At 35.7% G+C, this 16,920-nt stretch overlaps 1 protein-coding gene across 1 annotated transcript in view; it reads right to left on the bottom strand.

Annotated features, from left to right (window-relative positions):
* Nucleotides 1–16,920, bottom strand: part of LRRK2 (leucine rich repeat kinase 2) — a 134,015-nt gene that overhangs the window by 47,322 nt on the left and 69,773 nt on the right. The window contains exons 26-33 of the mRNA XM_072972988.1: nucleotides 16,554–16,647; nucleotides 14,295–14,481; nucleotides 13,011–13,192; nucleotides 10,312–10,541; nucleotides 9,847–9,974; nucleotides 7,776–7,994; nucleotides 4,055–4,256; nucleotides 2,910–2,998 (exon numbers count right to left, since the gene is read on the bottom strand). Of these exons, the coding sequence (XP_072829089.1) occupies nucleotides 2,910–2,998; nucleotides 4,055–4,256; nucleotides 7,776–7,994; nucleotides 9,847–9,974; nucleotides 10,312–10,541; nucleotides 13,011–13,192; nucleotides 14,295–14,481; nucleotides 16,554–16,647 (1,331 nt within the window). The remainder of the gene's footprint in view (nucleotides 1–2,909; nucleotides 2,999–4,054; nucleotides 4,257–7,775; nucleotides 7,995–9,846; nucleotides 9,975–10,311; nucleotides 10,542–13,010; nucleotides 13,193–14,294; nucleotides 14,482–16,553; nucleotides 16,648–16,920) is intronic.

Consider the following 16,920-nt stretch of genomic DNA (forward strand, 5'->3'; position numbering starts at 1 on the left):
CCAAGTTTACTTGTCTACTCTAGGTTTGGGTACATTTTTGTTAGAAAGCAATAAAAAAAAAAAACCCTGAAACTTTATCTTAATTTTATCACCTTTAAAAGATCTCCTAATATTCCTCCAGCCTGGTAATCTATCAGCCTAACTTGTGCTCTTACACAAGGAAAGAGAATTTTCCAAAATCCTCATACAACTTTTTAACAAGATTAAATGGCCATGCAAGCTTTTACTGCTCCAACTGATTAATCCAATAAATTCCTTTCATATTTCTTTTATCATACAGTTAAATGAGTTTTGCAAACTTCTCTGTGTGTTGATGGAAACACTTTTAATAAGCTTAGTGACCTAACAGCTCAGAGCACAGAGAGGTAGGTGGGCTCCTTAGAGCTTCTGCACCATGAAATTATTTCTGTCCTCATCTTGGTGATTCATGGAGGTGAATTCCCCTATTTATTTTTGCTGATCTGGCGTCAGGCAAGTCATTCTTGTTTTCACTTGAGTAGCCTTCATTCCCGTTAAACCTTAGTCAAAATGACATTACATTTCAATATATCAGCATAGATAAAAATAATGGCATTTATTTTTAAGTTAATAAGAAATTTGAATTATTATTTTACTGACCCTTTCAATCTTGCAAAATAACTCTGAACTTTTCAAATTCTTGACTTAATTTTCAATTAAATTAACATGTTTATAGTACAATCATGTTAATGAGAAGAACTTTCATGGCGTTTCAACTTAATTACTCCTCAGACTCTGCAGGATTTTGTGGCAGCCATGGTGGGAATTTGTTTCTGTGAAAAGATAGCAATTCTGTATGCAAACCACTTCGTTACTCTATTGAATATGACATACCCATCCTAATATTATCCACATGTGTGCAACTCTAAGTGTTCCCAATTCACATGGAAACACATCACTTTGTGGTGCAACTTAAGCCTTTTCTTGACTATATAGAGTTTACTTATTTTCTGATACAGTGCGCCACCTAGGACAACATAATCTGCAGGGTATCATTAACACTCCCTTTTCTCTCCAGAATGCATATACCTACACATGTGAAGATTTCCTTTCACTTCCTGAAATAATGCCTTTAATTACCAAATAGGTCAAATACAAAATTTCGCTAAAATGCTCTGCTCACTCGCACCGAACTAGGGAGGCAGTGTAGAAAGCAATATTGTTGTTTTCCCCATTTTACAAGTGAAGAAACAAAGGCTTAACACGTTAAGAGATGCCAAAGCCGGTAAGGATTTAGAAGAGAACTGGGCACAGGTCTCGCTGACCCTTGGGCTCTCGACCACTATGCTTCCTGGGCTCCACTCTTATTTAGCGGGTGAGTGAAGTCACACTTCCCACGGCATACACGCAGTAGAATGAAAAGCTACTTTAAAAATATCTACCAGACTAGTAGTAACTGGCCCATTACAATTAAGTGCGAATTTCAACGTTCCAATATGTTCTCAAGTTCCGTGGCATAGAATTTTTGCCCCAAATGAGTTCCCTCTTCAAAATAGCTTTCTTTTTCCCTTCAGATGAAATTTAGGGACTATCATGCAAGATTATCGGAGGGAACTGAATTACCGTTATGGCTTGATTAGAAGAGAGATTTCTAATGTAAAAAGATACAATCATTTTATGGACTCGGGGAGTCACACGCAAACTATAAATTACACTCATAAACAGACTAGCTGCCAGTGAGCACACATGCTGGAGACGCCCCCGCCCCACCCCAGCCTGGCCGCGGGCTCACTTCAGTTCATGATTGAGCCAGATGCAGCCGTTCTCACCCAGGGTGATTCTGCACCCCCCAGCCATATTTGGCAATGTCTGGGCACATTTTTACTTGTCATACTGAGAAAGTACTATTGGCATCTAGAGGATAAAGGCCAAAGAGGCTGCCACCAACCAGCAACGTACAACAAGGAATCACCTGGCCCCAAATGCCAACTGTGCCAACACTGAGGAACCCTGAGCTAGCGTGCTCTGTTTGAGTGGTCTTCTCAAGAGGTGGATTATGCTAACTAATTAATATCAACTCGCTGGTAACTGTTATTGGGAGAAGAAATAATTTTCCATATGAAATAAAACTAGAGAAAAGACAGCCATAATCACCACTATCCAGTTTTCAAAAGGGTAAACGTGTAGAGCTTCCATTCCACTGGACAGAGATTTCACAGGCTCATCAACCCAATCTTCTTACACGTATTTACTCCAAGGTTTTCACAAAGCTTCCATTCAACTGACTGTGTCAATAACTCAAAGCTAACATCAGGGTAGAAAGAAGCAGTCCGCAACAGAGTACAAACACCTGCCTGTGACTTGAAAACAAAGACTTTAAAATAAACTCTAAAATACCTTCCCTTCTTCCATGAAGCTCTTCTTTTTAAAGTTTTTTAATTCTTTTTTTTAATTTTAGCTTTAAAAAACATTTTTGAACTGAAGTATATAGTCAGTTATAATGCGTCAATTTCTGGTGTCCAGCATAATGTCCTAGCCATACATATATATACATATATTCGCTTTCAAACTTTTTTATTAAAGGTTATTATAAGATATTGAATATAATTTCCTATGCTATACAGAAGAAGTTTGGTTTTTCTCTACTTTTATATACAGTGACTATCACTTACAAGACTCAGACTCCCAAATTTATCCCTTCCCATCCCCTTCCCCACCGGTGACCCAAAGATTGTTTACTATGTCTGCGAGTCTGTTTCTGTTTTGTAGATGAGTTCATTAGTGTCATGAAGCTCCTCCTTGTGCAGTCTTGTACAGGGATTGTTCTACAGTGTTCTGTATTGACATCACTTTCCACCTTAATTGAACACAAACTCTATAATGCTCAATGCACCTAGAGCTTCCTCTTCTTCAACCATTATCCCCATGCCACAAAAGCATAATACACCAACCTGTGCCATGACTTTACAAAGCCACCTGGGTTCCACAAAATACAAATCACTTAACTGCAGTGCTGGGTCTTGAAAATGAAGAAGAACCCCTGTAATAAAAAAAAAAATCAAGCAGTGAAACATGGAATTTAGAATATACAAATATCAAAGAGAGAAAGCTAGTCTAACTTCTTCATTTTATAGATGAGGAAATTTCAATGTTGCTAGTGGCAGAGCTGAGACTAGAACCTGGGCATCCTAGTTCCAAGCTCTAAAGTGCCAATATTATTTTTAAAAAAAGTATCTTTTGAACTATATAAAATGATCATATATATAAGCATATTTGCAATAAAGCCATATATTGCACAGCATATACTTAAAAATAAGTTGAAATTCGTTAATATTTTGGCTTTCTAATTGTACACTATAAAGACATACTTTATTTTCAAATATAGGTAAGAAACAGAATATCACAGGAAGCTACTTGTTTAATAATGATGGGGAAAAGGAACAGACCAGATTCAATCCACCTGAGGATTATTTTTCATACAAAAGAATTGGCATCAACAGCAACTCCCCAGCCACTTACTCTAGTACCACAAATCAACTCAGACTTTTCTAGCCAGGTTCTACTGATCAAGTTCATAAGAAGCACCAAAATTGGTTTGCGAGTCTGCATCTGTGAGATGATGCTGACAGTGTGTGATATAACAGAGTAAATGATCAACCACCAAGTAACTGTGTCATCTCAGGGAACCACTGATTCTCCAAGTGCCCAGTTGAACCATCCCAATAAAAATTCTCCTTAACAGTCTGCATACACTAGATTCACTTGACACTATGAAAAGATATGGCTTGTGCTTAGGGTCCCGTAGTTCCTGAAGAGTCAAGTTCTAGAACCCACATGTTTTAACTCCTCCTCAGAGACTTTGTCCACTACTGCCCTTAAGTGATTTCTAATTTTTTTTCTTATGATATGATATATGATTCGGCATCAATGTACATGATGATCTCTCAGAAAGAAAGAAAAAATCAGTGACCTATTAAAGAATTTTGTAGATATCCTGTCAAATTTTGAATGTAAATTCTATACAAGATTCAGGCACATTTTCATAAATTACTGCAGCAGAGTTTTGAAAAAATACACCATAAACAAACACACAAACCTGATTCATTTAGGAAGTGAACTGCATGAGGGAGCTCATTTTCATCCAACTGCAGCTGATGGTCTTCCACGAGCTGTAATAATCGTTTCCGGTCAATTACAGGAAATTCAATTGGCACATTTTTACGCTCCGATAAAATGATTTTCTCAAGTTCTACATAGCAGTCTGGAATCAGCTGCCCAACAACAGGCTGGTCTCGGATCTATAAAATTACAAATGACAAGCTGTAAAAATCCATTTTATTTATCTCTTGGGCCAGAGGTTGGTAAATTCAGTGCTAATAGTTTTTACAGAAAGGGGTATATCATTCAGAATTGTATTCTTTAATCAAGTCAAAATGTTACATAAAACTAAATTGTGAGGAATAAATAAGGTAACCTTAAAATAAGAAAAAATATGAACACAGAAGCCAATTTGGAAAGAATGATCAAATAATATAGTATGGAAATATTTATGGAGCTATTCAGAAAATCCATGGCAAAACCTAGGATAAGTCATTAACCATAAATGAAAAACTTGGTTTTCTAAGACATTAGATAGATATGGTAGCATAAGAAGTTAGTCAGTATTGCAAGAGCTTTTGGACCTTATTTATTAGATGAAAATATCCACACCCCAAGGTGAAACATTAACTTTTGTTCTTGTTGTTTGCAAAATGTTGTATGAGTGGAATGTATATAGCAGCTGTGAGGTCTGGAGAATGAAATTTCCTCACCCAAGCTAGGCTTTTTCATGGAAACTTGAACTTGGGAAAACAGAAATCATCTAAACCCGTATGACTGTGACACAGGAGGATGATTTGAGGTCTATTACACTTAGAATCGAACAACTGTCTACCCATTGAGAGATGCACAAAATAAACATCTTAAAAGAACGGCCTTAAGATGATCATTTGTACAATGAAAATCTTTTCCAAACTTATTTTTTCTGAAAATCTAATTTTAAATAGAAATGCAACTCCAATAGTAACTAAAATGCCTTTGAGAACCACCAGGTGGCAAACTCTACCCATGTCTCAACCCAGGAACATATTACCGTATTTTTCTTTTCATCTGACAATAACTAACAAAATTTCTACTTGAATTCTTAAACTTATTACAAACAGAAATTGGTTTTATTCCACACACACACACACACACACACAATTTAACTTGCTGTTTTTCTTCTTTTAACTGGACCTTAAGGAACTTGATTTATAACAGCCATAACCATTTCTTACATATTTACCCCCAAACATCCAAGACTGTTTCGATGTATCCCTTGAACTAGGAAATTAAATATAATTTCACTAACCTCCATGAACCTTTTCATATTCCCTCTCTTCATCGTTTATAAATTAAGATAAAATAAAACTTCAGATTGAAGTTTATGCCAAGAAGGGAAACCCACCTATAGAAGTAAATTAGAGTTCCCAAGAGAGCAAATCAAGTCACAAAGGGATAAACTTTACAGGGTGGATTAGGGGCCAGCAAGGGTCCCGCTCAGCTAAGGGGCTGGGCAAGACTGAAAGGGACCTTGGTGGCACAGAATTCTGTTTTGTTCCACTTCTTTTAGCTTTATTATCAGGTCACCAACAGCCAAAAATTTAAAAAAAAAACAAAACCCTTTATTCTGAAACCTGCACAGACATGTTAATAAGGGTGAGACAGAGAAAGATTAGAAAAGGGCCAAGATAAAAGGAAAAGATGAAAAACAATGAAAGGGCAAAAAAAAAAAGGTTTCTAATAGATTAAAAGCTGTTGTTTGAATACAGGTTGAAGCACCCCAGGGAGGAATGAATATTCAAGTTCTGGCAGGCTTATGGTTTTGGGGTCATTTAAGTCACTAATTCTGCAAAGCAACTGAATGGGTTTTCAAACCCATATGCCAGAATGATGCATCCATTAGCCATAATACCACCATTTGTCAAAGCACTTTTTTTTTTTAATTCTTTATCTGGCATTGCCTTCGAGTTCATTTATAAGTGCAGGCAAAAAAAAAAACACAACTGGTCTTCAGGACTGACAGTGATAACTTGCTGTTAGACTAAAGCATTAGCAATCATGCTTGATGAACCAACCACTTTATCCTCAGACCCTGCTTCAGCTATACTCAGGCTTTCTCAAAATAAACTCACCCTCCAAGAAGTCTTTGTTAAAATATGATATATGTTCTGACATTTATGATAAAAGAGAAACTATTAAAATATTGTAAGTGAAAACAAAATTCTGTAAGTACAGGTATAGTGTCAGAAGAAAATCACGTGGGTAAAGAGAGTATTTAATTGAATATATGGATTTTGTGTATTTGTTTCTTAAAAATCATATTACTGTTTAATCATACATCTTACAAAAGAGTAGGAAAATATACAAATTCTTCTTATATAAAATGCCACTGATCCACCACTGGTTAAAAAAAACTTTTAGTGACTGTGATAAATGTGTTGAAAGAGACAAATGTGCAAATCCCCTCCCTGGGCCCACCAAGACCAGCACATGTATAAATGGCTCATTAGGTTTTGGACAGGCGCATAATCTGCGGAAATGGAACAGAACTAAGCTAGCTGGCCCCCACGCAATAACCAAGGTGACCATGTAATTTATCATCCAAACTGGAATGCTTTTGAGACTAATTATGCTGAGACCGTCCAGGCAAAACAGGACCCTTGTTAGAAGCCATGGTCCTGATCATCGGTGCTAATGAGCTAAACCTACAGGGACCAACAGCGAAATCCACCATTGTGTTTGCCACACTGAACTATTCCGGGCGTTTTTCAGTACCATTTACACCACACTCAGGTAAAATTTCTCTCTCCTGCAATTATTAAAAACAAATGTTCTCACTGATAACCAATTTATTTGTGTTTTTATGAACCCTATGAATTACATCTGGCATACCAAAAGTCTGGAAAACACACACATAATTCCTAAAAATGAAAAACCCAGTTTGTAGGAATTAGAAAAAAATGCTTAGACATTGCTGAAAACCAAGTTAGTGACCTTGGTGACCAGACGAACGAGCCTCCTCACAACACTGAGGAAAAAATATTCGGAATGGGGCTCACAGTGACAAGAGACATGAAGGAACTGCAAAGAAGGTCAAAACGAACACAAAATAAGGACTCCAAAAGAAAGGAGGAGACAGAGGAACACCAGTCAAAGAAAAAGACAAAAGGTCACCCCAAGACCCCAATATTCATCTGCATCGTTCTCACTGAATCACCACTACAGAAAGCTGGGAGACAAAAGGCAGCAGAAATATTTCCTCCGATTCTCTCAGGAACATTCTTTCTGCCTCTCAGACAGTCTCTTAGTGTCTCTCAGAATCTTCTAATCATTTTTATTCCCATTTCTATGAGTTTGAAAAGAAGTATAGCATAAAAGAGTCATTTTAAAATTGAAAGTACTTTAATAATGCTAACAGCTATGAAAAAAGACATCCTTTTTTTTTGGTAGTATAGTCAGTTACAATGTGTCAATTTCTGGTGTACAATATAATGTTTCAGTCATACATATACATACATATATATTCCTTTTCATATTCTTTTTCATTATAGATTACTACAAGATATTGAATATAGTTCTTTGTGCTATACCGTATAAAGTTGTTTTTTATCTAAGGCTGCGATTTTAAGATAGCTGTTCTCTTCTCAACACTTCTGACATTTCCGAGCAGTTGCACAACATGAGAATTAATAAATTCTATTTATCTACTACTTGCAGTGGGCAGTGAAACACGTTACCTTGAAATTCAGGCTCTCATTTATGATGGTTTTCCGAAGTTTTGCCAAAGCATCGGATTCCTCCGTGGCATTTACAAAGTGGTAATCCCGTATGGCAGGAAACCCTCGCTTGTTCAAGAGCTCCTTGGTGATTTTACCTATACAGGCTTTGCGCTGCTTCTCATCAGAAACATCCAAATGTGTGCCAACAAGAATCACGGGCGAAGAAGAAGCACGCGCCTTCAGGAAAAGACACAAAATACTTTGGTGTTTGCTTTAAAACCAAGGCTGCTTATATTTCCATTGCTATTCATTGCTATTCACGTTCTATGAAACTCACTTGAGTGGAAATGGGAAATTAAAAGACTTCGAGAAGAAGTAAGTAACAACTGTCTTTCCTACCTAAAACGTAAGAAAAAACGTAAACTTAAGAAATTTTTAAAAGTCATTTTTATGTCCCTTGCTTAATCCAATTATTACTACTTTTCAGATGGCCCGTGTAACAGCAATAGTGTATTTTTCTTTTCTTTTTTTTCCATGCCTTAAAATGAGTTACTCTTTAAGTATGCCTTGGACTTCTAAACACAATAAACATTTAATAAACCCCCAAATTATATCAGAGTAATACAGTTTTTTTTAACATTTTCTCTCCCTCATCTGCGAATTCAATCTTTAATTCATATTAAAGTCATTCAATTTGGAGTCTACAACAGAGGAAAAAAAAGGCACGAAAAGCAAGTATTACTGTGACTATAATATTTGCTCACTTTGGCTATAGCTTTAATAAAGTCAAAAAAAGGAAGTTAAAAATTTATCAAAATGACAAAACAAGCTGCTTGTATGCAGCCAAAATATATGCCAAAATGTCCTGATGTCGGGGGAGAATAGCTTCTTGCCTCACACAGGAAAGAATTCAAGAGCAAGACATGGTAAAGTGAAAGCAAGTTTATTTAGAGAGAGACACACTCAATAGACAGAGTGGGGTCTGTCTCACTCAGAAGGGAAAACAGCTTAGGAGAGACACACACTCCACAGGCAGAATGCGGGCCATCTCAGGAAGGTGAGAGAGGAGACGCCAAGAGGTATGGGGATGTTTAGTTTAAAGCAAAAGTAGATGCATACTCTATAGACAAAGTGCAGGCCGACTCAGAAGGCAAGAGAGAGGGACCACCAGGTGTGGAGTTGTTAAGTTTTAATGGGCTCGGCAATTTCATATGCTAATGCGTGGGATCACTCCAACAACTTTGGGGAAGGGGTGGGGATTTCCAGGAATTGGGCCCCCTTGCCCACTTTTTGACCTTTTACGATGGTCAGCCTACGAGCCGTCATGGCACCTGTGGGTGCGCCATGAGGCTCAAGGTCTACTGGGAGTTGAGTCTTCCGCCATCTTGGTTCTAGCCAGTTGGTCCTGTCCTCAATGGCTGTGTCATTCCCTCAGTGGTTGTGCCCTGTCCCCTTTCCTCCCACTTCACTGACAAATCTTTCTAAGGGTGCCTCACAGAAAAGCCCCCTGGGGCATCATTCAAAGATCATTCACTTCTCACTCTAGTCTCCATTTCTAAGAAGTCATATATATTTAAAACCATATATACATAAAGGAATAGCCAAAAGCAGGACAGCAAGTGACAAATTGGAAAAATTACAGAATTCCAAACATAAGAACATATTAACCTGGAACAATTTAAAACTGTAAGATCTGAAGGACTTCACACTAAGGACTCCTTCCACTGAGGACATAGCTGCTGGTAAACAGATTGCTTTTCTTTAATAGAGTTTATTTGAAATCAGGGAATTCATGTTCCATTTAAGAGATAACATCGAAGACAGATTAACATGTATTCTCAAAGTTTATAGCTTAAAAAGGTTTCAGGCTTCTCTAACTTTCACCAATATGGAACACACTATTTTCACGCCACAACTTAACTACTCTTAAAATGTCCTAAAGCAAAATTTTAGTGCTTCTAACTTTTAAAAATGTATTTGAAGAGACTCTTTGAAGCAACTGTTTGCCCAAAGTAAATTACCTTATATATATAAAAAAAGAAAACCCACAAGAATTATTTTCTATTTTCAGATGATTAGAACAGATCACCTTTATATTGAAGAGCCAAGGCTTCATGGCGTCCACTTCAGCTTGCCCTTTGCTGAGGTCATAGACAGCAAGATACAGAGCTCGCTGGGTCATGAAGTGGGGATGAGTGCTGTAGAACTCCTCACGACCTGAGCAAAGATTGGAGAGTGTGTCAGCCTTCCAGAAAAGAGGCAAGAGTCCTTCTTCCAAAAAAAAAAAAGCTCATGCCATCCACTATTTAACATACGCAAAAGAGGAAAACAACCAAAAGACATTGGTTACAAGACAACACTGTATTTTCACTAGGAATTGAGAGCTTCGCAGATCTGTCAGCTACCAACCAAGAATTTAGCTTCAGGGGCACCTAACATATCCTTCCATGACTTCTCCATTCTGGTGGTAGGGTAAAATTAGGAGAAATATAATGGCTTTGGAATAATTCCATAGGCTCCATGTGAATTTTAAAATTTCTAGCAAAATAAATACCTGCAAAATCCCACACATTTAGAATAAGGTCTTTCTTCCCTTTGCCTCTTATTTGGATGGGCCAGTCTTTCACGTCTATGCCAACTGTGGCACCTTGCATCCCAAGATCTGATTTCTTGATTTTCATTAATTGCTGCAATAAGGTGGTTTTACCGCTCTCAGTATTTCCCACAATCATAAGCTTCATTCGGTTATAAGGCACAGCCTTTTTTAACCGCTGCTGAAGGAACCTGGTATTTGAAAAACAAAAATAAAATAATAAACTGCTTAACAGTGTACTTATGATGTAGGTGAATTCTTACATATTGAATTCTTTTAAATATCTCACTGTTCTAAAATACAGTATGCAAATGAGTGCACAGATCATATAGCTAATAATGTATGCGTCTTTCAATGCACAATTAATATGTATATTTTGTAGTGATGTTGGCGGAGTTGATGATGACTGTTAGTATTATCACAGATGACACTCTATCACCAGAAATAATCAAAATGTCAAAATGTTTGTAATATTTATTAGAATTTTATACACACATATACACAATTTCTTTAAATAACACAAATAAACCTCTGAAAATTATGAAGTATAAAATTCGAGATTTGCAGATACCAATATATAAAAAATAGATAAACAACAAGTTTATACTGTATAGCAGAGGGAACTATATTCAGTATCTTGCAGTAACTTATGATGAAAGAGAATATGAAAACAAATATATGTGTGTTCCTATATGACTGAAGTATTGTGCTGTACACCAGAAATTGACACAACATTGCAAATTGACTATACTTCAATAAAATATATATACATATACATTTTTTTTCAAAGCCCCATGACAGAGAACCGAGATAAAGTATATAAGCATATTGCTATACTAAACCTTGACAGTGAGGTCATACTGGGTACATTATGTATGTGTATGTGTACATATATATGCATATATGGTATACATAACACATATGTGCATATATATAATATATATGAAAAGGAAGATGATATTGGTTACATTATAAATTAATACATATAAGTGCATAAATACAAAACAGAAATAGACTCACAGACATAGAATATAAACTTGTGGTTGCCAAGGGGGCAGGGGGTGGGAAGAGATAGACTGGGATTTCAAAATTGTAGAATACATATAAGTGATTATACTATCAGCAGATAATATGTTGCTACTCCTAATAATCTTACTGTAAAAACAATTGAAACTAATTAAAGGTGACTAACAATACCACCTTTAAATTGATAGCACATTTTAAATGTTCTCAAAAATCAAATGGATATAGAAAGATATATTTCAACTATCTTAAAATGTTGCCACAGCTTAAAATTAGAAAAGCAAACTAAATTGTAAGTAAATCTCAGGGAATACCGACTGATTCATTCCCGCAACTAAGAGGACTCTGACCATTCCTGATGCACAAAAGGCAGCATTATATTTCTTGAATTATTTGATGCTTCAGAAAACAAGATCTGACAGATGAGATCTTGTACCTGCTGTTACTGAAATCAGTCATTGTCTCACGTACAACTTAAGTTCTGTTTTCATCACCAATTAAACAAGAACATCAGTGGTCCCAATGCCTATTTATTAATAATTCACCACTCTTCGTCACTCTTTAAAAGAGCAAATGAGGCCTACAATTTCTAAACTACTCTACGTCTATGTCCTCTCTAAAACTATTAAATACCTTTAAAACCTTTTGTTATATAGTAGCCTGATAATATAGCATAATACACAGAAAACTAGTTCTATTAAATGTTTAGTAAGAATTAAACACATTTTTATAGGACCATATTTCCCAGGTTCAGGATGAAAAATCACGTAGGATGAAGGGTAATGTTTATTTAGCATAGCTGGTGACACACTCTTTTTTTTTAATTCAAATTAAATCAAGCTCAGGAGAACAGAAAACCAAATCTTTGGTCATAAAAAGAGACAAAAAGTTGAACGAAAATTTAAGAAAATTTAAGCAGAAGAGAATTAGGTAACTGTGTAGTTCACTGGTAATTCAACACTTACTAACTGCATGCCAGACTCTGAGTTTGGTGCCAAGAATCGAATAGCAAGTAAACGCAGCCATGCTCCCTGACTTAGAGGATATTATAGTCACATCAAGGATACACCGAGATGTGATAATTGAGCTGAAACATGTAAGATTAAATATAGATAAACACAGATAGATACTGAAGTTCATAAAACCAGAAACGGTGATACGTGGGAAGTTATGGTGGTTTCAAAACTGATCAAGTTGACTAGGTGATCCATTTCAGAGATAAAATTGAAGTTAGTAATTTTATATCATTTAAGTAACTATAATGTTTTAAGATATAACAGACCTACAGTAACTATTTACTATATGAAATGCAGCTTGGGAAGTTATTATAAACCGGTTTATTTATTTAGATTGAATAATTGGTAACAAGAGACCCGACAGTAATAGTCTCGTTCTACAGTCCATTTGTACTGAAAAGCATGAAAAAGAGGAGGAGCCATTCTCCCGACATTAACTCGGCTGGGAGGAAACGAAAAAAGCCCATTTAATAGATAAACCTGTTTAATAAATAAAGTGACACACATATCAATGTTAGAGTGTACTACAAATTTTTTCCTAAATTGCAACTATACATCCATCAAAGTCACAGAACGAGGAACTCTGAAGCAAATTTAATAAAACAAATAAAATTATCAAACCTTATGATGTCTTTGGCTTTACATCCTATATGTTTAAAATCAAAATTAAGATGCAGTTCGTCCAAAGGAAGATCCCATATTTTGCTTAATTTCCCCATTTCATTGGGAAAAGATCTCAGTTCCAAGTTGTAACTAACATCAAGAGATGTCAGGTTTTCCAGACAGCCAATCTCGGGAGGAATCTTAATGAAATAAAAAAGGGCAAATCCTGTTGGTGGGAAGGAAGACATGTGTGCTGCCAAAAAAACAGATGTTGACAGGAAACAAGAAAGGCTCAGAGACCCCATCATCAGCTTGTACAACCTTTTAAAGGAGTTCTAAAACTTTCTATTATAATTTGCATTATAAATCTGTAAAAAAAAAAAAGCACAAAGGAATTACCCAAAACAGTCTATGTCACTTATTTATCATCCTTAAAAACCCATTCTCCCTGAGTAACATATTTCATCTCTTCACAACAGTGAAAGTAAACAAGTTCTTTATATGAATCCAAATCCAAATATCTGTGGCTTCAGTCTATTCCCTCACACCCTGCTCTTCAGTAAAACTAAAGATCTAGTCCCAACGAACTTATATGAAACTTCCTGTCCTTCAAACACAACTAAATGTTTATACCTTCGTTGGCATCCTAATTGGAATTACTTTTTCTGTTCCAAATTTTTAAGCCGTAGTCATTACTTTTATAATAGCAAACATTAATTTGCTGGCAAAAAAAAAAAAATCAGGTACTCAAAAATATTCACAGTTATTTTGAACATCATGGTTTCAGACACTTTTTTTTTTGGCTTTTATAGGCAACAGGCTTGGACTTGGCAAAAAAATATATTTTCTGGGATACATGGATAATCAGTTTCAGATTTATAAAAGAGATCAGCCCATTTAGGTGAGGGTAGCATGGTGAAGGAATGCAGAAATTTAAGAATGTAGACAAAAAAGTCAGCTGAAAAACACTGGCTATATTTGGCCTGATGACAACTAGAGAAACACATCATATCTGAGAATCTGTTAACAGATCAAAGATTTTGAGAAAAACTGGCACCCTTAAAGCACTACACACATTTATAATTAAATACATAGAGATATTCAAAATAAAACAGAGCACAAGAGTGATATTTTTAAGGAAATTAAGCATTGCTAATATAACCCGGGCAGGATGAGATCTTATTCAAAAGGTAAGCAATATCAAATAACAGATTTTCGAAATGATAAATGTAATCATACAAATTACGAAAGCATATTTTCAAGTTGGCAATCATTTTAAACAAATAAAGGTGACCTCTTTACCTCTTTCAGTTTATTATGAGAAAGATGTAGTTTCTCTACTCTAGACCAGGCACAGGCTTTTTCACTCAAGTCCAAGACACTGATCCGATTATGGCTAAATAAGAGTTCCCGTAAGTTCAGAGATCTCCAGTGCACAGGACCTGGCAGATACTGAATATCATTGCTGCTCATATCTAAGGACCGCAGGCTGAAACAATACCATGTGGAGATAAAAATCCAGTGAGCGGTTTCAAAACACATGAAATAACATCACAAGTAATTTTCACCCGAGTGAGAATAAGACATAACTTTAAAACTAACATTATCTATATGTAAGTATGCATGTGTGGTATTCTGTGCACATAAAGGTATATGTGGACTAGGAAAAAAGGCATGATTCAGTAGGAATGACATTTAAATAAGGACCGTTAAAAAAATCGAGGCCTAACTTCCTTACTTCAGATGCAAAAAAAAGTCAATCTCAGAATACAAACCCTTATGATGCATGAAAAATCATAATTAACAAATGCAAAAATGGTCATTAAAATGCCTTCCATACAAGATTTACAAATATGTAGCCCCCATTTCTCTTTTCAATTTCAATCATGTCTGGATTCTTCAGAGGTTGGGTCCACAAGTTTAGTATCACTTTTACCAGCTTGCCTCTGTGAAAAATAACACATCAAGCATGGTGCCTTGTATATAGTAGGCCCTCAGTGCAAACTTGCTTTCACACAGGAATAGCCACCCAAACTTGGCAGGAAATAGCAGAAAAACACATGTGATATATAAGCGTACACGTATAGGAAGAATAAAGACAGTCAGTGCTTGTGGTATAATGGACTATGTGAAAGGTTGCCTGGACGTTTACAACTGTATACTGATCCCTTCTGCCAGCATATTTGAAGTACGATGAATTAACTGTAAGCTCACAAAGCTGTACTGCCTGCTAGACCAAGATTCAGATCTGCACAGCAACATTTCACTCTTATTTTCAAACAATACTAGATTTGCCCCAGTTATCTTATAAAATGTGTGAAAACACAAAAATTAATTTGACTGCATTAATGATAAGACACGTATGTCTAACAAACAATGCGACTGAGACAAAGTTGAGAATCATCAGGTTGCTCAAAAGCAGTGCCTCTTAGCTTTAAGAAGAAGCTGGGAGACTTAAGCTGGCCAACTGCATGCTCATTGGTGAAAGAAAAGAATACTTTTGAAGAAACACATATAAAACGCTGGAAATGTATGCCTGAAGATGGCGTCTAAAGGTATAGAGTAATTAAGGACAGAATAATATATTTTTAGTTCTCTGGGAAGAAACTTTCTTTACAGCATGGCTCTCCTAATCAATATTAGGCTTCCAAACACATTTTTAGGAATATATTATATTTAAAATATAGGACTACCTGTATTCTATAGGTGCCTGTATGTCAGAGTTAAGAGTCTGAAATCAAACCACCAATGTTTAAGAACTATGACTTTTGATAAGTTACTTCATCTCTCTAACGAAACAGTGTTCTCATTATGCAGGGGAGATGATAATAAATATTCTGTAGGATATTAGGAAGATTAAAGAGATGATCCACTGTGTAAAAAAAAAAGCAGTTAGAACAGTCTGACACATTCTAAACCTAGATTTACATGAACTATTATACGTCTGTCTGACACCATCTATGGCTAGCTCATAACTAAGTACTCTGTGCCTGTATATGTATATGTTTGCAAAGGTACATTTATGGACTTTGTTTATAATATATAACACTAGTGGAATAGCATTTAAGATGACAACACATTTGAAATCTAATTAATGCCGGAATTTGCAGTAAGCAGGAAGCTTTTGTTTTTACTGAGATCAAGCAAAAGTATCACCAAATACCTGCAACTACATAAATTGTTCTAATCGTCACCAAAAATGTCACTCAAACTTGAGCATAATTTCAAAGTGAACAGTATCTTAGCAACATAATGCCCAAGATCAAGTGAAATTTTGAAAGTTAAAGTGACAGCCAGTACAATCTCATTTGATTATAATAATGGAACAGTTAATTAATCTTAAATTGTTTCTACATAAAAGCACACTCAATTAATATAAAAGTTAAAAAGTCCAAGTAACAACTTCGGTCTTTTGTCTAGTAAAAGTCAAACGTTCACAGATTTTAAAACATTAGGCTTAGTAGGGTTAGAAATCAGTTACATTAACTGTCTAAGTCAAAACCGTGTTTCTGAAGGTTCTATTCCAGCTTGTGGTTGACAAAATTAAAATAATAAACTTACTGTGGAAGATTTAAAATTGCTTCCGGAACACATGTAAATCTGTTCTGAGATAATTTTAGGCTTGTCATGGAGGAAGGCAAAAAAGGCATAGAAACTAAAAAAAAAAAAAAAAAAATAGAAGTGAGATAACGGACACTTCAATCACTTTGACTAGATTTCCATTAAATCCTACACTAAGAACAGCTACCACAAAGATTTGTCACGATTTAATTTCCAGTCTCACACTGACAGTAAAAAAAATATCTACTTCTAAATAACACAGCAATTAACATCAGAACAGCTAAAGATTCAAACCCCAATAGACCTTGAGGCTCAAGACAGAGGGAGATTTGACTTCTAGTAGACCTTGAGCTTCATTATATGCTCC

The sequence above is a fragment of the Vicugna pacos genome, chromosome 12 (assembly GCF_048564905.1).
Source record: "Vicugna pacos chromosome 12, VicPac4, whole genome shotgun sequence".
In the NCBI taxonomy this organism is placed as follows: Eukaryota; Metazoa; Chordata; class Mammalia; order Artiodactyla; family Camelidae; genus Vicugna; species Vicugna pacos.